This window comes from Perna viridis, chromosome 12 (genome assembly GCF_037379345.1).
Source record: "Perna viridis isolate PV_CMFRI_1.1 ecotype Kerala chromosome 12, ASM3737934v1, whole genome shotgun sequence".
NCBI lineage: Eukaryota > Metazoa > Mollusca > Bivalvia > Mytilida > Mytilidae > Perna > Perna viridis.
In genome coordinates this window covers 9,044,228-9,070,978 of record NC_142456.1, presented here as the reverse complement: position 1 = coordinate 9,070,978, position 26,751 = coordinate 9,044,228, and the positions used below count along the sequence as shown (strand labels likewise).

General features: G+C 32.6%; 1 protein-coding gene across 1 annotated transcript; it reads right to left on the bottom strand.

Moving 5' to 3' along the window:
- Positions 1-7,153: 7,153 nt before the first annotated feature.
- LOC148601103 (E-selectin-like) lies at positions 7,154-24,250 on the bottom strand (the record flags this gene model as incomplete). The annotated part of the gene is made up of 9 exons (XM_088556181.1): positions 7,154-10,102; positions 11,424-11,603; positions 12,435-12,614; positions 13,290-13,466; positions 14,583-14,765; positions 17,405-17,631; positions 18,685-18,865; positions 19,892-20,097; positions 24,033-24,250. Coding segments are annotated over 9 exons (2,040 nt in total), but the record flags the coding sequence as incomplete, so codon positions are not given.
- Between the last annotated feature and the right edge of the window lie 2,501 nt (positions 24,251-26,751).

The window sequence follows — 26,751 nt, the reverse complement described above, 5'->3', positions numbered from 1 at the left end:
CTCCACTAAAAAATGGGAGCATGGACCAGGTGCACCGGTAAATATTGTCTTCTTTATTTTTAGTACAGTGCAATTGTTGATTTGCAGTACCTCTATTTTCCGTGTTGAAGGCTACACAATGTATTTTTCTCATTTTGTAGAAACATATACACAGGCAAAATTATTCAACATGATTTTCACACGAATTTCACATAATTTTCACACGAATTGAGCAAATAAATTAAGTGACAGAGTTCACGTGAAATTCACACGAAATGTTCACATGAAATTCGTGTTTAGTGAATTTCACATGAAAATCATGTTATTTCATGTGAATTTCACATGAATTTCATGTGAAGCGCGATGAATATCACGTGAAAAATATTTGCCTGTGTAGAGGTGCTCTTCATAATGATTAAACTTTTGAACAAAATCCTCTGCAGTTGTGTAGAAACAATTAATTGATTCATCTAAATTCTTGAGTGTAAAACATGACAAATAAATGAAAAATGCAGCAACTTGACGTCGACTGACACAGTTTAATGATGTTAAGCCTGCATACAATTATTATACTGTTTATGAATATGTATTTTTATTGTCAAATATAATGAGGGTTTGTCATTAACATATGTCGATGAACTTCCAAATTCATTTATTCATCACGTAGTGTATTAAGGTACATAAACGTGAATTACTTTACCGAAACCAATAGTACAAACAAGATGTTAAAATTATACAAATTTTTACTTTTTCTGTCGTTTATAATTCGCAAACTTTTTGTACGGCTTTAGACTTCACACATTTTAGCGTCTGGAACAGGGTAATTTTGTTACAAGAAAGGCCGTATTCCTACGTCTACTAAAATGTTATTGTTTTCGTCTGAAATTCGTAGATCATTATGTCATATTCATCAGAACCATGAGAACTGATTTGTTCACTATGTCAATTTATTCTTCTATTGTCTTCAATGGACGTTATAGTTCATGAGCATCTCGTTGCATATGTATGTTTCTAGGAAAACAGATAATGTTTATTCTCGGTGCAAGAAGTCCTTGCTTTCCGTTTTTAGTGAAATTCAGAATACTTAATTATTTTTTACCTAGTTTCTTTGTCTATTTTCCATATTTTTGCGTTATTATTAGGTTATGCGTGTTCCCTTCTTCAAATTCTGGTTCCCATGATTTCTCTTTCGAAAAATAAAAAAAAACATAGGTAAGTGGAATCAAGGGAACCATGATTCTGGCGGAAATCACAATAATGCTCTCCAGGGTCAACAGACACACACAACAAAGGACATGAAATAACCAAAATAATACATACAGAGTAACAAAAGAAAATGACCACCTCACTAGGACGTCACAAGAAACTGGGTGCACCGGTAGGGAAAGAGTTTTTTCGTTTCTCTAGAAACTTCGCTTAGTTGGTCATATTAAGTCAATTCAGGGTAGACGAAAGAGGAAAAAAACCTGATTGAAATGTTAGTAGCATGGTAGTTTATAAAAATCCAAAAATAAAAGGAGTTACTACAGACAAATTTACTCGCACTTCTATAAGAAAAAAAAAACAACTCAAATATCGAACAGCCACAGCGAGAAGACAACTTTGTTATCAATGAAATACTTTGTTTTCTATATTACATACTCACACATGTTTAACCTAGATAATGTAAATTTTTGTCTGATAATAAAGATATTCTTTTACTGGTGTTAACAACTGCTTCGATTAAATTGACATCTTAAAAATATCTGCAGTCAGACGTTTTGTTCCCATTACAAAAATAATATGGACAAATGAGAGATTTATCGTTAAATCAACAGTCGCAACACATAGTCCGACCAAAGTCACCTTCAAGTTCAAAAAGACGCACTTATTCTAAATCACGAAATCAACCAGGTGATGAAGATTCTAAAATAATCTCATTAACATATAACATGTCATGACATCTTTTTTCATTGTTCAATCACTGAAGCAAAAGAAAAGAAAAAAATACTCATGATTTCCTCCTGACAGATGTTAACAGGAGGAGGGGTTTCAATAATTCTATAAAAATCTTAAAAGATCCAATATTGAAATTAATGCGTTCAGAATAATCTAAGTTACAAGCAAGGTGAGTTTTCAATATTAATTCTTTAGATAAATAATGAGCAATTCGGAAGTAGTTCCTTAAAGGCAGAAAAAACAAGCGTTTAAATGGCTACGATTTTACTGTCTAATCTAATTCAATTACATGCTTCTGGTCCAGTATCGTTGTAAGAAACAGAAATTATAATTACAGTATAGCTTAACTTTTGATAAGCGAAAGTTTGACACAATTTAATTAGATAGTCTCTGCTAGGTCACTTCTTTGTTTGACATTTGCAGTGTATTAAGACAGAAAATTTGAAATTCAAGGAATTGATTATGCTCCAGTTTTTTGTGGAGTCCGAGTTGCTCATTTGCATTTGTATGATTTTAGTTACTTTATGTTCTTTGTTGTGTATATCTGTTTTCCATGTCTTGTCGTTCTCCCTGGATTACATTCTTTTGATTACCGCTATAACCTTGGTTCCCTTGATTACCCTTAACAGTGTCATCGTTTTCGTTCTGATTTTTGTTCCTTTTTGGCAATTCTAAAAACATTATCTCATTTTCTTGTTTTTATGAAATTGAATTTTGCTGTCCTGTTGTGACATCGTTTTGTAAAACGTGATATAATACTTTTATTTGCAGTCTATCGCTATGAATTGTCCACTTTTAGGAGCCCTGTTGTGTATGATAGTAGTCTGCACTAGAGCCCATAACTACAACCGCTATGAGGCTGAAGAAAGAAGGTGCCCGAGATGTGATAACAGGGAAATGGCGCGTAAACCGACATGGCGTAAGTTAACCAATATCGCATCTCTAGAAACTAATGGTTGTCGTATATTTTTATGTACGTAATAAACGGGTTTGTAAATGTATGATTTATAGTATTTTCTTTAAATTTGTTCCTAATTTTGTAAAAATCTTAATTCAGTGCTTTCAAATTTCATGAATATGATTTTCAATTTTTTCCCGCGCTTTATTTGTTACTTTATAACAGTAAAGAAAGACAATTGATATCTGAATACAATTATAATACATCATTAGTAACTTTGACAGGGTTAGCTTTAGTGTGATGAAGAAAGTTGATATGTAATTGAATGCAATGTTGCTTTATCAATTGTTTAAATCAAACAAAATTGACAATTAAATTACAAAACTTTTATTGGTCGATGAAACTGCTGGTTGATATTAGGTACCCGTTAATGTTCACTATCCTAGCAGGCAGAATTGTCTGAATTATGTATCACAATTATATTAGTTATCTAAATTAACATATATACAAAGTTCGAAACCCCCAAATCACTGAGGCTTTATTTCTTGTATTCTACATGATAGAACCTCTCTGTGTTGGCTTTGGCTTCCTTTTCCAATATTTTAAACTTTGAGTACTTCTTGTTTAAGTCAATTATATGATAACGATCTTTCTATGTATGTGTATCTAATGCAACAGATGAGAGTTTACTCCTTAAAACACGTGAAGAGGATATGCAAATTTGTAATGATAATATGACTGGCACTTTTTTATATTTACGAAGGTTGGGTAGCAACTGTTACGGAGGCAAAGAAAAAACCAATAAAAATTCCAGGTGTCACACATGCAATAGTTAAAGTCTGTAGCAGGTGTAAGGTCTGTATATGCCTATACATTAGTCGGGAAAATGTGCTTTGTTGTTGTCATTTTGTTCGTCTAATCATTTTTGATAGTTTCACATTTCACACTCCTTTAGAAAAAAAATGAAATTTGTATTTCCCGCACCATGGCAGGTTGATACTTGCCAATAACTTTCACCATGATCACGTTTTCCATTAGTGTTTTATCGAACGTCTGAACTTAGTAGATTTACTACATTATAATATAAATTTTAATTTTTGCTAGTGCTTTAGTTTTTTTGTGAGACATCTTGTTTTCCATATCCAGTTGTATGTGCAACTTATTTTGTATGTGAAGACTTTCTTTTTTGCCTGGGTTCACATTCTGCCAATTTTGGTATTGTGACGTAATATCCCACTCCTGACGTGTCGGTATTTTTGCCGATATTTATTTTTGTTTATTTTAACATCTTTTCAACATATACACTTAATTTAAAAACGAGATTATTTATTTTTGCTATTTTATTTTAACAAGAATCAACCTAAAACATGCTGTGATATATCCATTTTCAATATTGAAAAGATTCCTGTCATATTACTACTTCACTGTAAATATTTCATATCCAAACAGCCAATTGCAGACTACTTATATATACTGACTCCTGAGCCATCCATATTTCTTAAGAATTGGCATTAAAACAAATACTTTAATTTTGATTTATTACAATGAAGTATTAGTTTAAATAAGTTCAAATTGTCCTCCATTGGCCCAATTTTGGTTATAAACTATTTACCTAAATTTGCAGTCTTATAACATATAAAAAAGTAATCAAGGGAACCAAGGTTATAGCGGTAATCCAAAGAATGCAATCCAGGGACAAAGACCAGACATGGAAAACAGACACACACAACAAAGAACATAAAGTAATTAAAATCATACATACAAAGTAACAAAAGTAAATGAGCAACTCAGCCTTTAAGCTCTGAGACTACATTCCTCGTGTTGCACTTGACTGAACTTTGCGGTACTGCATTTCGACAGTTTCCGTATGTGTATAATTATTTACAGCACACCTGTATTTGAAATATCACGTGTACAGCACACATGTATTTGAAAATTTGATATGATTGTCGTTGTTTTTTTTTGTATTTCGTACAGGGCCCTATGCCGCATAAAAAGCTTGCCAGGATCAACACGCTCGAAAATTGTGGTGCTTTTGATAAAATTGTGAAAGGAAAGACATATTTGTTCCAAGGTTTGTACTTTTTATAAACACCTGTTTCCATTATGTTTCAGTCTTGGAGAATTTTAACTAAAACATTAAATTGGTGACCACTACCTTTATTGTGTCAGTTGAAGAATTAAACAAGTGTTCATTGATATCATAATGAAAATAAGGCTTACTTGTGCATATGTTTAATGCAGAAATCGTAAAGGCAGTCAAACGCGGGAAATTTATCAATGGAATTTGTTTGCTATTGGCTCACTGCATCGGTGAAATCTCTAAAACGTCTGAATATAAACCTTTAGTTTATACTTGTTTCAATAAAATTTCAGCGATCTTAAATAGAACTGAACTGAGATAAAATCGAATTTGAGCTGACCAAAACAATAAGTGCAGAGAAATACAATAAAAGCCGTCTTAAAAGCATTCCTCTTGGACCGTAGTATTTATTCACCTCATACAGCTGTTTAGCCAGGGGAAATTCACTTCCGATGATAAGGAGGACTCCAAAGTGTCTGGTTTAGAAGTAATTAATTGATTAAATTAATATTTTTTTTATCTGAGCAAAAATGTTGCGAAATATTCTATATATATATTGTTTTAGTTAAACCTACCCTGAATAATCCAAACACATGTCCTGTCTAAACCAAACGCGTTTTTTTAAATTCAATTTAATGTAAATTTCCCGTTGTAACCCAAACATGTGTTTGACTCAAACAAGACGTGTAATGAACTGTAAAAGTGTGATTGGTCGTTGCCTGCCATTCTGTGGATGACTGTCTTACTGACCATCATACCACATTTCCTATTTTCATTAATTTTACAGTCCAAAATATGTTTGGACAGGTTTTACAGAATTAGTTTTGTTCTTCCATTTCAGGCTATCAGATTAGGATGAGGGGACGTATGTTTTTCGTCGTCGATAACTGTGACAAGCCGATTGAAGTTGATGGTCATTGCCCATTGAGTATGTACAGATACAGCAAACAGAAGTGTTATCGCCAAATGTGTAAACTGGGATATGGACATTATCAATAAAGAATCTGCTGATTTCTTGTCTCAGATGTTTGATTAAGAATCACATTGATCAGAATTTTTTTCTTTAATTTTTTTTAGTTTGTTTATTATTGTTTATTTGTTGTGCAGCTTGGATAAAGCATCTAACAATAATAAGCTTTGCATATCAGTAAATGTAAATTAACAATATGAATAAACCAAAACAAATGTAAATAATAAAAATTAAGAAAATAAACAAAATACATCTAATTAAAATAAAAAGTGACTCCACGATTATGAGTTTCAAAGGTCGCTGTGAAAAAATGAAACACATACATAAAGTGTTCACATTTTAGCCTTTGTTACAACTTGCCTGATTCATTCAAAAGACTTGACTTGATATACAATCAGAATGTGTATACCGTAACCGTAGAGGTTACCCGCTCGGAATAGAAGGTTCCATCAAATATATGTTACTTCATTTAATTTTCCTTGGTTATCTTTTTTAAAAATCAATTTTAACAGATCTTATTACCAATTGAATGTATGTTACTTGTTAAAACGAAAAGACTTAGGTGAGACACCAACTCCATCGGGATAATAAATGTCAGTTCGAGGTCACCCATTTCATGTCTGACGTTAATTCATCAAGTTACTTAAAAATGTCGCATGCTCCATGATGACCGAATATCAATCAATTATGCAATTACAGTATAATCGTCTTAAACTTTTTAACACATTAGATTGTAGAATAGTTTTGATTGACTCAAATGTTACAATGTAAACATGTCATCACGGTATTTTTGTGGGTTTTCTTCCGATTTGTTTGTAGTTTTGTCTGGGATCAGTTAAATTAGTTTCACTAAGCATTGAACCGGTAACAATTCCTTTCATTTGATCAAATATACTTCCAAGACGAATAATCTGTGAACTGTATAATGACGAAATGGCAGCTTCATGTCTTGTTTATTCATGTCGAAAATAATATGTTATGATACTTAAAATATCATAGCATCTTCAGAAAATCTGCTGCATGATTTCAAACGAGAATTTTGAAATTTGAATGAAAACACTATGGTTTAACACCTTGTACTGTAATCGGTAGAAATTCTCGTTTCTGAATTTTGCTTCATATTTTGATTAGTTCGGCTACTACTACTTCTAGTAACCATATTGTCTTCTTTTTGGTTAAAATGCTGTTGATGAGAGGTCCTTCTTGCAAAACATGTGCAAAGAGTAACAAAATTGGCAACATTTATATTATTGATATTTTGTTTCATTTTTATTTTTGTATCGTATTCACATTCTCATAAAATATACACACAATATACAAACATTAGAAAAAATCAGGTTAATTGAAACAAGTTTTGATCCATATTTTAATACAATAGTAAGTTCGAAATGATGCGATGATAAAATATAATCTAAGAGTAATCAAGGAAACCAAGTTTAAGTGTAAATCAAAAGAATGTAATCATGGGACAAAGACCAGACATGGAAAACCGACAAACACATTGCAAAACTAACATAATATTTACAACATAACTGAGCAACTCGGACTCAACTCAAAACTGGGAGCATGGATCAGGTACACCGGTAGGGTAAGCGTCCTCTATCTTTCTAAAAACACCAGCCGAGTTGCTCATAAAACGTCATGTACGGTGTAAACGAAAGAGCAAAGGAAAACTGTAACACGTTGAACAAATAAGTTTTTTATGGTGCAGATGGATACACCGTAACGAATCACGAATTCATGATGACGACCATAAAACGTATGTAGTGATGACTTCAATCATGTAGCAACATAACCCTGTTCCAGAGACCTGATTGTAAGAGGTCTAGCGCTACACAAAAAAGTCTACCTATGTACGGTAAGCTCTGGTGTAACGTATGAGTAATATAATGTGAGACGAAAACTCCAAAAAACGGGTGCTAAAGGGATGTTACCACAGATGACAGGAAAGTTGACAATTTTGATTGAAAAGTCATCATGCTTGTCGTAAAGTTTGATCAATAGTTTTTCTTTACCATCGATCTATAAGTGTAGGTCAAGATATGAAGCTGATTTCACGGTTTCTGTAGTATCCTTTATCTCAAGTTCCTCGGGGTAGATGCGATGTATCAAATCCACAAATCTAGGATTGTTCAACGATAATACGCCATCTATATAGCAGAATTTGTACATATATTCTGGCGAGTTTGAGATTAACGGATCTAACTAAACGATATTCTTTCTTTCGGTTCAGATCAGCTATAAAGTCAACCTCATAAAAGCAAAGGAAAAGGTCTGCAAGTAGAAGAGCACAATTTAATCCCATTGGAATACCGAACGTCTATCACGCTGGACAAATATGTTGTCGATTAAAAATTCTTGCACTTTGTAAACTTCTTCTTCTGAATATTTGGAAGATGATTTGGAATTATGTTTTACAAAGTATAAGGAATTTCAACCAAGAACTATATATTTGTATCTAGGTGTACCGTATTTTTAGGGGGAAACAACGAAACACACTAAAACACACGAAACATCTGATCACATCCCCACAAGTGAAATCTCAACCCTCACTTAAGTATTAAATATAACACCTGTGGTGAAGACGAAATTTGTAGCCTTAATCCGACCATAAAGCACGTCAATATTAATTCAAAACTTTGGTGAAAATATCATGAAGTTACAGAGAAAACCTTTTTAGGCAAAATAAAGTGACGGTGAAACAAAAGGACAAAAAGAAATAAAATAAAATAACAGGAAAATTCTAACAAGAAAGAATGTTTACTCAATTGACAGTGGAATGAGATACGTGCCAAATGAATCAAAACATGCAATATTTTAGTATCTTATAATATTCAATGATTAAATGCACACAATCTGATAAGACAAAAGATTTATTTAACTAAAAACGTGTGATTAAGTGATTATGTTGTGTTCATTTAATATACAAAGTACAACGCAATAGATTTCTAGCTTACAATTAACAGAAACACACCCGTTTAGTGTTAGCCTTCATTTTTGGGGGCACATTTGGCTCACAGTGTCCAACAGTAGACGTATGAACCAGTGTTACAGCGTTTAACCGTCAGACGTTGATTTAAGGAGACCTATGTATCAATGGTTTTAAAAGTTATTTCTCAATGCTACATCTTCTTTCATTATTCACGTGGTTAAACGTGGTCTTCTTTTATGTTTGGCACATATTGATAAAAAGAAAATAGAATTTTTTACCCTAAATAATTAAATTCAGAGAAGATCGTGATTTTCGTGCTGATATTAGTTAGCTGAGCTATAAAAAGGCAAATTCCAACAACGGAAATGCACAGGTCGAGGAATTAATATGATTCCTGAGTATCGACATTGCTATTGAAAATGTTTTTTTTTTTAATTAAAAATGATAGATAACGATAATGGAAGATAAGATTATATCAAGATATTTGCTGAATGATGGATTGATAATACATATCAGAAACAAAAAAAAACTTGTCTTAATTATTATGATACCAACGTAAATTCATTTACCTATAGCTTGTATACACCCAGCTAGGTATAGTCTGCGGTTGTCTCCATTTATGTCCTCAATTATAAATTATGACAGTCAGTTAGTTGGAAGGAACCTTGTCACTTTTTGGTACTGTGGGAATTTCTAAAACGTTATCAGTCATCAGTAATATCATCGAGTACGTAAACTATTACTTCAGAAATAGTACTTTCCTGAGACATTTGAATTAAAACAAAAATGTCATAGCACTTGCTTTACACCAACTTCAAACGCCTAATGCATTATTTGCCCGTTTTGCTGTATATATCTGATACACATTTAAGATGTCAAAAAGAACAACCACTGAAAACGCAACAATGATGATTATCACACCTGTATAACCAATATATGCCGCTGATGGTCTGGGATCATCGGCACTAATACGAGCTCTTATAGTCGACGAGAGCGTTGCCTTATCAACAGTTAGCATTTTCTGAAGTTCCTGCAGACGCTCCGGTATATCAAATGTTGTATTTGCAGACAACACGCATGGACAATAACATGTGTCTGTCGTCATTTCAGGTATATAAGTCGTAACATAATTTTCAGCTAATGTAGGTATTACATTTTCTGTGGTCATTAGACCTTGTGGTGTTGACTGGTCTGAATACGTTGATGATTCGGTTGTATGTAATGAAGTATGCTGTAATGAAGTTGTAAAATCTTGAGGAGTAGAAATGCTTTCAGATGTAAATGAAGAATCCGTTATTATTTCTACAATAAAATGTAAAAGTCAAACACTATGAATCAAATATATGATAAATTATGATTTTATGATTATTTAAAACAATATAAGGAGAAATATTACTAGCTCTTCAATGATCTTACCAACAACAGATTTGAAAAAAATATTACTTTATAATTCATTTAGTTACCCTATGTTAATTGTAGATTATTATGTAATAACGAAACAAATAATTATAAATGTATCTTTCAGTACACAAGTCGTCTTTTCAGACATTCAGCTGACAACCGTTTTATTTATTTCGATACGGCGGCAAAATATAAAATAAATCGGAATTGTTATGATCGCTATGGGAATGGAAGGTTATGCCAGCCATATAATATGGTTTAAAAAAGTAATCAATGAACCATAACTCGAGCGGAAATAAAAAAAAACAATATACTTCACGAAGAAAGGATAGACATAGACAACAAACACACAACAAATTATTAGAAATCATCAAAACAACAAGTACATAAAACAAATGTAAACAAGCAAACCAGATCACATAAAAAATAACAGAAAAAATCGGTGTCCTCTGCTTTCTAGAAACAACCACCGAGTTGCTCATAAAATGTCACACCTGGGGTAGATGAAAGAGGAATGGAAAAAATATGCAACGCAAAGAGTAATCAAGGGAACCAAGGTTATAGAAAGTTTCTCGATAAGAACACAACCATTGAACCACAACTAGACAAAAAAGTAACCACTCACAACAACGAACATAAAATAACAAGTAACAAAAAAAAAACAAAAAACAAAAAACAAAATTAAAATAAAAAAAACAAAAAACAAAAAACAAAAGTAAAATGGAGCATTAATTAGGTACACATGTAAGTGAATGCCTTCTCTTTCTTTTCGAAAACCGAGTTGCTCATAAAGTATTATAGTGTCATGTTTAGGATATTGAGAGTTCGGTAACTCTGCTATTACCATTATTATCAATATGGCTACATTAAACCTCAAAATATGGAGCACGAATGAGAGCAATAAACTCAGACCTAATTGTTGCTAGATTCCTACCGGATTATATTCACTTGCAATGTTACGGGCCACGAAGCAGAACATGTTGGAGTTCGTAATTGTTTTTTTTTCGTATTTGTGCTTTATTTTTTTTACTGTTATCTTTACTTTCAATATTATATTTTTTATTGTGTTCATTATATTATGTTTGAACTGTTTAAAAAGTTTGTCTTTATTTCCAGTTTTTACATTTAGCTCATGTACTTAGATTTTGATGGGTCTAAATCGTCTAATTATTGATTTCCATGAAGTTTTTGCGGATATCAGTGCGCGTTGAGCTAAACTTACCGGAACAAATCGGTTTCGAACCATCCCAATGTCCGTCAGCTTGACACGTTGTGTGTAGGGTACCATTTACAAGTTCATAACCAACAAAACATGTGTATATACAAACTGCTCCGTACGTGGTACCATTTAAACAATCTACTGCTGCTTTTATACCTTCATATGGAGGATAACAGTCGACAGCTGAAAGCAGTCTTGAATTTTAAAAGATCTGTTATATATACAACGTCTCAGAATGTGACGACTCTATTCGCTACACTGCTCCATCGGATCAAATTGATACAGAGAAGATAACGTAAACTTATAGAAGGGTCTGAAAAATTCCCAACGATGTTAGAACTGTCAAATTTACGATGCAAATATTTGGTCGTTCCCTCCGCGAGACTCGAACTCGTACCGCTGTGACATCTATGATTGATTAACATGGATATTGATTGAAGGAAAATAAGTATGAAATAAACATAACAAGTTTATGCATGGGTTGACGTATGGGGTCTCATAAATTGTATATGAAAAGCAAACAAAATGTAAATTGATGAATGACCACATTAAGTTACATACATATCAATGGTTAGTTGAATTAAAAAAGTTATGATAATATCTCACTAGTCCAGGGAACCTAAGATGTTTAACTGTCATCAGTAGAAAAGATATGAACAATTTGGCAGGTGTGATGTTTTTATTACAAATAATTAAATGAAAAACAAATGGTAAACTGGGACAGATATTAATTTCATTGCATTTTCCCCGTAGACTACCAGACAATCCATTCCCTATAATTGCATCAGATCCTGCAGTCCAAAAAAAGGAGTTTATATCACATAAGTTTACTTTTTGGTAATATGCCATTTTCTCTTCCTTACTTTTGCAATTGTACCTAATTTCTTTTTTATTCGTATTTGATTCTTTCATTGTTGTCTATACGGCGTGTTTTCTTCCTTATCTGAGCCGCATTGAAACGTCATATGAATTTAGAAATTTATATGTACAAGAGTCAGCTACTGATTTAAATACCTGAACAAATTGGTGAATATGAACTCCATACGCCATCTATTGTACACGCTATAGAAAGTTCCCCATAATTGTGTTTGTATCCAGGATCACATGTAAACGTACACACTGATCCAAATATATAGCCGTTTGAGCAACTTATAGTTGAAAACTCAAAGATACTCGGCGGATGACATGAAATAGCTGTAAACAAAACGAAACAGTGTAAAAAAATCATTTCAATATAGGTTTGTCGATTAGTCTTAGTCGAACAGAAAAACCTCACCTATCCAGACAAACTGGCGTTAATAAGAAGATCAAAAATACTTATTAACGAAAACGGGGGAAAATGGAATGTTATACTATCAAGAAAAATGTTACGTTTTCCGAATTACAAATCCACTGAATCGATTACGTAAAAAGTATCATTTCAGCTGCAGTTGAACCTAACAAATCCTTCTGTTCGAAAGTAATTCGATGGACAGGATTTACTGACGCTGGGAAAAGTTTCAGATTTAAACCAAATAACTCACACCACGGTTAATTAACCCCATAACAATAGCGGAAATATCTATAGCGTTACAATTCTGCGTGGATGCCAACTGTGTCTGTGAGGAATTGAAGGCATATGTACAAAGTGAACTTCAAAAGGGTTACTTTGACAGATATATAGAAGCACTTACAGTTAAGAGAATTCACAACATTTACGAAACTAAAGAATAATTGGGATGAGTACCCAAACTTCGCTTTCATTTTTGGTAAATGTATACGTGTATACAACCTTTGATTATTTTGGACCTTTGACACACCATTTTAGTTTCTAAAAAATTATATGTCTTGACTAAATAAATAACATAAACACCTGTTTGAACTATATACCTGTACAGACGAGAGGAACACCGTCCCAAGAACCATCAGCATTACATGTTCGTGTTACGCTTCCATTGGTTACCTCGTATCCATAGCTGCATGTATAAACACATACGTCATCTAAGAGGTATGATGGACATGTCACAGTTGAATTGGGTAATACTACTGGAGCTGTGCAGTTTATTTCTTAAACGAAGAAATAGCAATTGAATCAGTTAAGCGCAACTAAAACGTTTTATTAATCAGTATTGTAAAATTTGTCTGCTAGAATACTTTGTTCCAATAGAAAAAAATACATTTAAAAATCAACAACTGAACAAAAACAGACAAATTGACTCAATACGGAAAGTATGGTCAAAAAGAATAACAAAAACAGAACAAAAGGACAAAACAAAACAAATAGGTATAATAAGACGAACCATAATTTGGAATACAATCCCAATACGGCCGTGTTCCACTTCCGATTACTTTATTTTAAATACATTATGCTACAAAACTGTTATCAACTATCAAAGTGTAAATGGAAATTTAAAAAAAAAATATTTGCAACTGAAATATTCTACTATAAAAAGGTACGATAACAATTTCAATAGATACTTAGTGCTCTAGTCAACATTTATCTCTTAAGATACAGTATACTAAGAAAACGTGTAATGGTCTTTAAATCCAAACATGCCATTCAAACAACCTAATTTTGAAATTAAATAATCAGCATCTGCATGATTTTTTAAGATGATAATACACGTACAGTGTATCTATCTTATATTTTTAATATGACGTGCTTTTATAAACATTTCATAAACAGATGACGAACGTCATAGACGTATGGCAGTCTCATTTATGACGCCATAGAAATATTTAACCAATCTTTATCGTTATCACAGTATAATGGTACTCAATAATGCTCACTATTTCATGTAAAACGTGGGCTGCATCTTTTAGCAAATTATGAAGAAACTTGTCCTATTACATCGGAAATAATCAAGATAATCCACTTTGTTATAGTTTTACAACGGTGAGCTATCATGGTCGGTATTAAACCATGTAAGATAGTACGACATAAATGACCAGACCTCGGAAAATAATGCAACATTAAGTTTTCGTGATTTAGTTTTCATTAAACACATTTGACAGCTGACAGGTTCTGCATTGTACTGGAAAAAGTACGAGAAACATTTCCATAAATGTTTACTGTGAAGCTAGTCATAATAATTTCTTAACATACATCATAATAAGAAAAATATAGTTTTGTGGTTTTGTTTTAATTTGGAACTATAGCTATCTTAAATTATATATTCATACCTTGACAATCAGGCGGTTGACCGTCCCAAATCCCATCAGCCTGGCATTTTCGAGTCATGTTGCCAATGCCTATGAATTCGTAACCGACGTTACAGGTATAAGTGGTTGTATCACTATACAAGTAACCTGTTATACTCGAAATGTTTGAATTCTCAAAAGCATTAGGTTCGGGACACGACAGAGCTGAAAAATATATTGGGTTAATATCATTGTTAAACAAATGAAATTTGTAATTGTTTTTGTTTGTTCGTTTTTATATTAGGTTTAGTCTGTTTTTGTTTTGTTTTGTTTTTTGGTTTTGCTTTTTCTTATGTCTAATAAATTGCAAGGTTTATTTTATCAAAATTGATGTCATCAAGTACAAGGTCAATTCTGAACATAATGAAGCCGAAAAGAGGGGTCTATCGATTGCGAAGTTTCAGTGAATATTAAAATATAAATGGTGTAGCTTATATAAAGAGGAACCGGTAAGCAAATGGCTAACCATACTCAATGTTTTTAATCCAATGTCAAATCATCTGAAAAACAACAGTTTTCCTTTTAGATACTTTTGATTTCTAGTAGCGTTCAAGTAATAAGTTCTTCATTTTTTCAAGTTTATTGTCGACGTCTGAAAATTTCATAGTCACGTGTCTTTATTAAATAAATTGAAAAAAAGCAAACACACAAATTGTTTCTGGATTCAAAAACTGAGGAAGACCGATTTTTTTCATGTTATTTTTTTAAATAAGGAAAACAACAAAATTACTGAACACTAATCCGATCAACAATCACGTCAAGTCCATCATTTATCTGGCAAAATATATATTACACCACCGGAGCACTGGTACTGCAATAGTCCTGACTTGGTACAGGGACTTCAAACGAAATAGTGGGTTAAATCTAGGTTTTACAGCGCGCTAACCCCCCTTCTTCCATTGCGGCGTGAATATAACAGTGTTGATTACACAGCATCTGCATGCTAGTGATACAATTGGTAAATCAGTGGTCGCATCAGCACAAAGAACAAAAAAAAAAAATAAAAAAAAATATTACTCATTATTTTAGAAGAAACTGAGTGTTTTTCAACCAAGGACTGATATCCAAAAAAGCATTTGGAAAGTGATCTTTTAAGACGCATTTCCTCATACCTCGGTACCAGGAGTCTGTTACGTAGATATTTATGACGTTTAAGAAAATCAGAGTAGTTAGTACTTGGTCTAACGTAGCAAATCAATTCAGGAGATGAAGGGATATTGCTACACAGGTAAGGGAATTTCTCAATGATTTGATTGGAAGTACAAGTATTACCCATTTGGTGTAAGAGTTCTTCGACCTTTTTGCAATTCGTTTTATGCTTTGCTTATGCACTTTCACTAAGATTTTCTCTTCAGCCTTGGCTTTCGAGTTTTAATTTTCTCTTTATCAGTGTTCTTAACACTAGCATTAATTGGGAGCCTTAGAGTCAATACCACAATAAAATATGAACGTATTAAACGTTTATTACTATTAAGGGGAAAGTTTTAAACATTCCAACATTTAATGTATATTTGTTGGTTTACTTTGGTTCCTATCAAACATAATATTGTAAGCATCAAACATAACGACAAGGTAGATTACTTTTGATCAATCATTAACAAACATTAGATAACAAAAGACAAAGTTAAAAGGTTTTATTTTACATTTACATTATTTTTCAAATAAATGCCGTTAATATGAATTCAGAACTGTGATTGTCCTTTATATAGGAATGACAGTAGGGGCCATAAGGGAACAATTTGTTATAATTATCCTGCAATAAAGCTTCCTACTATACAAATACAAGGTGTCCAATGAAAAATTAAATTATTTGTATAGAAACATGATGTTGTCTCATGCAACATTTTTTCATTTTGTAAAATACCTCAATCAGAAAATAGGTACCTAGTTTTGGGAACTTCCTATAAAATATGACTAAATATAAGACGGTTTATGTTTTCAGATTTATTCACTATCAAATAAAGTTACAGTATAAAAACAGTACATACAGATTGCCGGACAATATTTCATAAATTTGTTCTTGCTGCGAAAAAAATGTTGGATTATTTTTGTTCTCCGATTATACTAAATCTCGTGCACAGGATTGATCTTGTATATATTTTGGTTAAAATGAATTTAAGTTAGTGTGGGTTTATACTAGACAGTCAACCAATAATACTGTACAATTATTGCAGTTATGCGCATGCGATTTCATGTTTTATTCTACTTAAGTATACTTTTTCTTTACGAATTGTTTAATATTTTTACTGTTCTAATGAGTTGCGCACCAATAGACCTTTGACCTGTCAAAGGTTTCCAAATTATTTACCCTACCTGAAACGTTTTGATCACAAGCGTGATCATGTTTGGCGGAATTTGCATTGCTGTTAAAGAATTGGCTATGTTTTAGACTTCATTCGGAATTATCGGCATTCATTGTTACATGTATCCAATGTTGAGTCCAGATATGTCATATTTCAATCAGACCACATACCATAAAGGACGGTGCCCAGTCGGCATATCGATTTACTTGTCTGTTCTTTTCTCAAGGCAAGAATACGACTGGGTATGTGGCTACTACAATAGGTATATGTTTCTAATTTCCTGAGATCTAGTATGCTTTAATATAAAAAAAATGTTTCTATTTTCTCTTTTGGTATGATAAAACACTAACTGTTGACTGTATGTTAAGAAAATAGTAAATCGGAAGTTGTACTAAGAGGAAATAAACTAACTCTTCCCTTCAAACCCAGTCAGTAAGAGTTATGAAACACTGAAAAGAGATGTTTTAACCGAGAGGTCCAGGGTGTTAATTATTAACTTACTTTTGGTCATTGTCGAACAAATAGCACACCGAGGGAAAGTGCAACTGTGGTCTATCCAAAATCCATATGGTGCTTCCATCGCAACACAATTTTCATCGATTGAGTTAGGTTCTCCAGTTTTCCAGTACGTCCATTGTTGCTCTACACTGTAGTGAGTTATAACAGGGGTAATTGTGGATGATTCCTCGTATCCGATGTAATATATTCCGCCAGTTGTGTTAATTTTCCTTAAAATGAAAAACGGACACTCTCACAAGCTATGACGATCAGAATCGTAATCCAATCACAAATACCAATGATATGTAATTCTACAAGTCAGAACTACCACACATTCAACTAATGTATTTGAGGGATCCTTTAATAGTATAATGAACAATAAAATGTAGGAATATCGAAGTATAAAAGAAAACCTATGAACATCAAAATATAACAAAACGTTATAATAAATCAGACACAACACCAACAAAAGTTCTATTGTGATATACATTAGTACTACAGAGCTGACAATATTCACTAAATGAAATATAATATTGGGGAAGAGGATTAAACTGTCGCACATTGTTTACAAGTATCAAGTCATTAACTAATTACGAATATTGGGTAAAAATCCGAATTATATAATATAAATCTGGCTATCTGAGCGACTGGATTAGGGCGCTGGACTTTGTGCGGGAGGCGTTGCCATAGATGTCATAGCGGTACGAGTTCCAGGGAACGACAACTTCTAACATCGTTGGGAATTTTCCAGCCCCTGTTATATATTTTGAATCGCTAAACTTGACAACTTTAAAAATGTTCACAACCGGGAAATTAATTCGTAAGAAGTAAATTACCACGTATCATGTAGAACCCGTGCCTTATCTTATTATCAGAATCGCACGTGATTTTAAAAAAGGAACGCAAATTGCAAGAAGTAAATCGTGTTTCTACCGCTGTATAATGTAGAGTTATCAACTCATTTACAATTAAAGATTTTAATGTTCTCTTCCGTGGTCTTTTTATGATATGTATTCCATCATGAATTATGTTCAATCGTTGATAGTCAATGCTTATACTATTTGACATACTTCTGAAAGTGTCTTAATGAAAACGAAACCATTGGATCAACTTGAAAAAAAATCATCTACCATCTGTATTAGGCTTAGAACAACGGTAAAACATAACGCTTTGTCTTATCAATTCATCTTTTTAAATATGATTAATATTATCTCTATTGTGCCAATGGTTTCGTTATTTCGATTGAATTATGTAATCTGTTTGTTACAATAAATGCTGCATACTCGATTTTAATAAGCCAATTGACCACCCTCTGTGCGTCTAAACTTTCAATGACTGAGAAATCTCCATTACAAGCATCATGTGAAGGTCCTAAGTTTTCATCTATCCAGTAACAGAAAAGGTTTGATCCATCAAAATAACCCACGCCATTAGATTTGCAATCTCCATAGGAAAAATTCATAGCTAAAATTGATCGAAGATAAAGTGTTAACGAATAAAGTCATTTTTAAAAATAGTCATAGCTGCGTTTTTACACAATTCGTCGAATGATTCATATACCTAAATAAAATTATTTTATAATTCCTGACGAGAAATCCCAGTGCAATTCCGCTATTTTTTACTAAAAATAAATGAAAAATTTATTTTTCAAATTCTGTGTTGACAAAAATATAATTTCTCATTAATCACGTTCGATTTAACAATGTCTGCATTTTGATGCTGGATTAAAATATCATCGTATTTGAACAATTCTCATTTTACAGAGATGCCTTTTCGTGTTATGAATGAGCATATTATTTAACATAATTCAACAAAGAGTAACTGTCAATAAAATTGTAGACCAATTTTTAATTCAAATATGAACATTTTGTTATAAATGTGTCGCCGATTATAAATGTAGGCACGTCGATACACAAAATGAATACTTTTTAATTTCCGGAAACGGCAAGTGAGTTACAAACTGACGACAGGATAATTATGGGTCTGAACGGCAATAGAAAATTAAAATCAAATAACAACAAATACACCTTGAATAAATACACATACAACAAAGAACCGGAAGTAACAAAAATAAGAAAGCATGGACCAGGTGCACCGATAGGTTAAGCATCTTATGCTTTTCTTGTAAGGAAAAACTATGACATGGTAAAAAATATTCTCGTGGTGTAGATAGAAATACCAAAACAATTTACGAATTGAAGATGACAACCACAAAACTTTTTGAATGACGACCTTTCAAAATTCAAATACAAAATATAATATTTAGCATGTGTGCATGTGCAGCAATATAGTAAAATCTCTACAACGTCATAAACATATGTTAAGTAGAACTGATGAATCCCTATTATATCTCAGGTGTTTTAATTGAACACTAATCACTGTAATTATATTCACAGAGAGTTGTATGCGTTCAAGTTGTTTTATAATAATTAAACTTTGACATCACAATTATTGTTTCTATCGTTACGTCATTGCTTATGATGTACTTACAATATGAGCAAATAGCTTCATAGTTCGAGTTGCACCCAATATCCACCCAAGTTCCATCTCTAAATACTACGCACTGGTTGTTTGTGTTGAGTTGGGATTGTAAATTAGAATAGCTTTGGACAAGGCCGTCTGATGTTGAAACAGTATAGTTAGTTGGTGTTGTGTAGTTAATCTTGTAGCCGATGTGATAGTCCACAAGGCCACCTCTTCAACATAAGATAAAGTTTCGTAAAGGAGTAGATTAATAGGATAATTAATTGGAAAGAGTGAATAACCAAACTATTATCACGAGTGCCGAAGAACTCCTAGATTTAACGAGTGTGCGAAACTTGTTCCACGCACAAGTTAAATCCTCGAGCGATCTTGGAACGAGTGATCATATGTTGGTTATTCACGATTACCAATTGATTATTCTACTTATTATATAGACTTTTTCATAATTTATTGATATTTTCAACATGAATTTTAAATTCTGTGATTGGCGGATTGATATCCATGTTGTGACGTTTTGGCAGAAGAAAGTTCGAGAATACCGAATTTATTTCAGTATGAATTTTCGAAATTTATTACTGTAACACTGGTAGCATTTGATAAAACACTGCTATCTGTATAATAATATCAATTATCGTGGCGTACTATCCTTTGCTTTTTCGCAATTGACAGATAAATGCTTAACATAGTGACCGAAATATTATTTTTTACACTTTGAAACGCTTATCATTCTTTAAAACAGCAAGAAAGAAACCCACGAATATGTTCACTGGATACAATCCGCCAAGATTAAGAATGGTCAAAATTTAATTCATTTGCAGAAATTGAAGACACCATACGATGTTTGAATGTAAATCATTGTTGTGTTATTTTTTTTTTTATTTTGCTTATGTACAGTACGACAAGAAGCAATGCATTTGTTGACAACAACCTTCAATCAACTGATTGAATATTGTGCCAAGTGAAACGATGTTTGTTATGTATGAACAATTTGTATACTAGGTTCGCGTCCAATGTTTAAACTTTATCTACCAAATTTACTTTTCTTATATGTATAAAAGTGACCATACAATTAATTGATTTATTTTAAATCGACAATTTATACCGAAGCGTAAATTATATGACAATGCAGGTACATCAAAATCCAAATGCACGTGCGTGAAAACAAGACTTAAAGACGACCTACGTACAAACTGGATCTAAATACACATTATATCGAACAGATAAAAATATAATTTCAAATAAAATAAAGATAAAATAATCTACTATTTGTTGTTTCATAATGGAAATCACAAACAATTGTGTTCCAAGGAGGAAGACATAGGTAAGGTACATAACTCCTGAAATCAGTTATACGTGTGTATCATATTCGATTTCACCAAAGCCTGTTTAGCTTTCCTTTGAGACAGACTGAAATCAGTCCAAGTTACTTTGATGCTTACATGAGATTGGTGTAAAATGCTGAATACAAACGTTCCAATGATTTGTAAGAGTTGTATCCCTTAACTTAGGTCTACCTCCTTAAGTATGTTTACTAGTTAATTTGACTACATTTCAACCTGTGTAAACGGAATCTTTTTAGGACTGACCGGTTTACACAGATTCAAAAGTAATGAAATTGTTATGAAGGAATCAACTGATTAAAAAGTTTAATAATTAAGTAAGTTTATTGGTCCTTCAGGGGCACCTGATGTCACGACAGAAACGCTAACATTCATCAACTGGTTGGCTAATAATTTCCGGTTTACCAATTTGTAATTGTAGAACAGTGAGAAACTGGAAAAGTTTATATTCATGCTTTTTAAGATTGTAATTTTACTTTGTACATTTAGTCACACTTTTTGATAACTAAGTTTTCAGCTAAAATATGATTTTATTGAATTTAAAACCTGATTTTTATAATAGTATAAATAGATTTAAATTGCTTTTGGCATGTTTAAACACGAACAGACGAAAGACATTTAATTCTAAATCATGACAAACAGGAATGAATTGCAACACTGCAAATATGTTTTCTAAAACAATAAAAAACTACGAATTAAAAAAAAAATGTTTAGATTTGAATCGACTTTTAATTATTATTAGAAGCAAGATATAAACATGCCTTTCGGTAAGATAGGTAACAGAAATAAATGTAAGCATTGATTTAATTGTAATAAAAAATCAGTGTGTCCAATCAGGTCGATTCACAAATTTTTAATTACCGCTAGTCTATTTTGAGGCGTTACCTTTTTATTATAATTATTGATAAATTATTTCAAGTTTTTTGATGGCTGCATAGTTATTTTCAGGCAGCGATATTCACGCATTAATACCTTGATTGAATGACTTTAAAACAGAAAAAAAGTTCTCATCCATGATATGAAGACGGTGTTACAGGGAGCATGGTTAAAACTCACATAATTTCACTTTAATATATTTTTTAATTTTCTGAACTTAGTTTGTCCATTTCGGATATTACATGCATTCTCAAAATTTTCACATAAGTTGTCCAGTGTGGTGGACGTGTTTTTCAACAAACGGTCGACATTCCAATGGGAACAAATTATGCTCCTTTACTTGCTGACCTATTTCTTCACTCTTATGAGGCTGACTTTATATAGCTGATCTGATCAGAAAGAAAGAATATCGTTTGGCTAGATCCTTCAATCTCAGTTTCCGCTATATAGATGACGTATTATCTTTAAACAATCCTAATTTCGGGGATTTGATACATCGCATCTACCCAAAAGAATTTGATATAAAGGATACTACAGACACTGTGAAGTCTGCCTCATATCTTGACCTACACTTAGAAATCGATGGTAAAGGAAAACTATTGACCAAACTTTACGACAAACGTGATGACTTTTCATTCAGAATTGTCAACTTTCCTTTCATCTGTGGCAACATCCCTTTGGCTCCTGCGTATGGAGTGTTCATATCACAACTCATACGTTATGCCAGAGCTTGCGGAAAGTACGCAGACTTTTTGTATCGCGCTAAAACTCTTAACAAATAGGCTTCTGGAACAGGGTTATGTTGCTACAAGATTAAAGTCATCACTACAGAAGTTTTATGGTCGTTATCATGAACTCGTGGGTCGTTATGGTGTATCCATCAGCACCATGAAAACTGATTTATTCAACGGGTCATAGTTTTCCTTCCCTCGTTTGTCTACCCCGGACTTGACTTTTTATGAGTACCGGTGCACCTGGTCCATGCTCCCAGTGTTTAGTGGAGTCCGAGTTGCTCATTTACTTTTGTTACTTTGTATGTATGATTTTAGTTACTTTATGTTCTTTGTTGTGTATGTCTGTTTTCCATGTCTGGTGTTTGTCCCTGGACTACATTCTTTTGATTACCGCTATAACCTTGGTTCCCTTGATTACTCTAATCTTTTATACCATGATACTTTGTTCATTAGATAATATTGCCCAAGTGTGAATCACCCCGTTGTATTTGATTTGACCTCATTGTGATTCGTGACTGGGAGCTATATTGCTCTTCCATGAGTATTATCGGATTTTATTAACAATATGACAGGGGTCACTGGCAGAGTAACACACGCTTATCCTTTCGGATATCACTTCCGGTTTTTCAATATTTGTTTTGTGTTATGTCTTGTTTTTCATATTCAAAAGTTTAACATTCATTGTAAACTATCCTTTACAACAGTTTTTACAATGATTAATAAGAGGTTAATATTTGGATAACATGCCCTTTGACTTAACCCTCAGTGGTCCGTATACACTTGCTTATCCATTATAGACCACATGGATATAATATGGAAATCGGTTGTAAATTATTTATAAACTTCAAAACCATATCTAATTTAATTTTGAACAATAGCTAAAGTACTGATGCAGGATATAAAATGCCGGTTGTTGATGTAAATATGATATTGAAGAATGGTTTAAGGAATGGTGATTCTCTAGGGGGGAAATAGGCAATTTGCGCTGGTGAGCGAGGAGTGTCCCATTATTTGTAAAATTGTATTGTCGATAGTAAATAGTACGAATGAGATGTTATATAAAGCTGAATAAAAGATGTATAATGATCGAGTCAAATAAGTTCCATTTGCTTTCCTTGCCACCTTACATCTTTTAAATCCAGCGAATATCCAAGTAAATAATTAACAGAAAAAAATTATGAAATACAAATGTATTACCTTCTTTCTGCCAGCTTTTTTACAATGTAGTTTGCCCCGGAATCCGGTATCCAAGCATAACTGTATATCCCACAATGATAACCAACAAGGTTTGTTAAGTAATCTATCCAATAGCATATGACTGTTTTACCATATGTATACGAAACTCCATGTTCAATACAATCACCATATTCAAAGGTCGGAACTGGTATAAAATAACAAATGGATGAAAGTTGAATTAGTTATGTTATGAGATCTGCGACCAATCTTTTGTTTGTTCACATGTAAATATATTGCGCATTCAATACAAATCGAATGCAAACTCAAATCCACATAAGCCGCTAAGGGAGACAATTTGAAACAAACCGAATAATACTTTTTTAACCGATTTGTTCACTGCGTCATTACTTAGCTGTTTCTCTTCGTATACATCGGACTCGATAGTTGGTTCTTGAAAAGCTGAGAATGCTTACCTGACCGGTGCACTTGGTCTATTCTCCTAGCTTGTAGTGGAGCCAGGGCTGCTTAGTTACCTTGATTTCTTTGTAAGTGATATTGTGGTTATTCCCTTGTTTCATGAGTCTGTTATTCGTGTTTAATTGTTACCCTTGGATTATATTCCCTAGATTACCATTCAAAATCATTGGTCCTTCTCACAAACAATCGTAAGTGTAGAAATAGTCGTAAGTTATGACGTCATAATAGGTCAAAATATTGTGACGTCATATCTTACGACTAATATTACTCGTACGATATTATCTGTGGAAAATGCTGCTGGTTCCCTTTGACATCAGTTACTCATTAATGTGAAAACCATAAGGAATTCTGATCTGTTATGGAAAACGTAAACTCTTTATCTTATTTAAAATGGATTTAATTAGCCTTATGAGTAGACAATGAGGTAACCAACTGTTTTTTTATCTCATATTTTATCATTGGGTATGCAATTTTGTACATATCTTTGTTACCAGGGACATCCAACACTCCAATTTACAGTTTGCCCTAGAGAAGAACGTTGGTTTCGGTTTTTACCCTCATGTATTCTGCATTGTTAACAACAGGGTTAATGTTTTATTTTCAGAAAAAAATATAATATGAATGCATGATATCGATGTACCTGGAAGTAACAAATTATTTACTAATTGGTCTTCGCTTTGGATGTTTTCGTCAGTAGAACTTTCGGTTCAAAATAAATCGTGAACGAGACATACAACCACTGAAGTCATATAAAATGTGTTGTGTACGATGTTGGTTATGTATGAGAAATTTATAAACAAGGACTTTTTCGTCCCATGTTTAAACGTTGCCTTCCAAATTTATTGTTCTTTTATGTGTGAAAGTGATCATAGAACAACTTGAGTATATCTTTTATAAATATCACCAACAAAATACCGCAGCGTAAATAATGTGACAATTCAGATACATCTAAATCCAAATACATTACATGAACGCGAAAACAAGATTTAAAGACTATCTACATAGACAATGTTTCTACATACCGATGTATCGAACAGGTTAAAATATAATTTCAAACACAATGAAGATAAAGCAATCTACCATTTGTTGTTTTCTTTAAAGGAAAAAACAAACAATTGGGAAAAGTTTATCGTAAAAACTAAATTTTAACCTGAACAAACCAAACCCCTCTGGGACTGGTCGGTTGACACAGGTTCCTAGAGGATATGTTATTGTTATGAAGGTAACCAGTTTATCCAGGGTTCGCTTTAGACAGGTTACAATTCAGTCTTTATATTGATATCAACATTGTTGGTGTTTTTCCTTTACATCTGATTGTATTGTTCTTTTTATGTGTTTTATTATTTTCATCTGTTTTGCCTCTTGTTTCCTATTTAATCTGGATAAATAACGGTACGTAAAGGTGTCGAATTCGTCGCATTTAGCTGAGCAAATCTTTCTTGTTTGAAAATTATAAAGCCTCGATTATCTTTTCGTTAGTCTGACAAATTTTCTTTTTGATTTTTATAAAATAAGGATTGCTTTTCAAATGAATCTGAATGAAACGTGTTCATATTTGATGCCGTTCACAAACGCATCTCTTAATTTTGAAATAGATAAGTCAAAGTGCAATGCAGCGAATAATAAATAAAAACAAAAATAACACGTAAAAATTGGCTTTTATCCCGAAACTTTAGTTTATCTTGGTACATTTAGAGTTGACTATAATTGATATAAGCAACAGGAAGTATATCTACTGATTTTGAGGGGCAAAGGTCAAAGATCAAGGCCGACAGTTCCAGCATTGGTTTTTAAGAGGCGGGAAAACTTCATTTGAGCTATTTTAACTCTTAATTTTCATTTTCTTTCGTAAATAAAAGCAAATACAAAGTCAGCTTGTTTAAACCAAGTAAAATCATTACCACCTTCTGTACTTTTCTATTTATATTTTTTTCTCATCGTTTGGTATTTATCCCACTCCCTAGTCTTTATCGTAATTCGTTGTTTGATTACAACCTCTATAATTTAAATCATTCCTCTGTCAAAGACTACGGACGCAACCAAAATCATTTGTGACAAATTTTGTGTTAAACAGATGAGGATCATTTTGCATTAAAAGAAATATCTACAAAAGTTTCGTTTTACTCCTTTGCAGCAGTTGATTTTACACTAAGTCTTACATTTTTTGTGAAATGAGTTACTGAATATCGATTCGGTTAGAATCACACATACTGTTGTTTTGTGAAATGGGTAACACAGATTCGGTTAGGATAACATATACAGT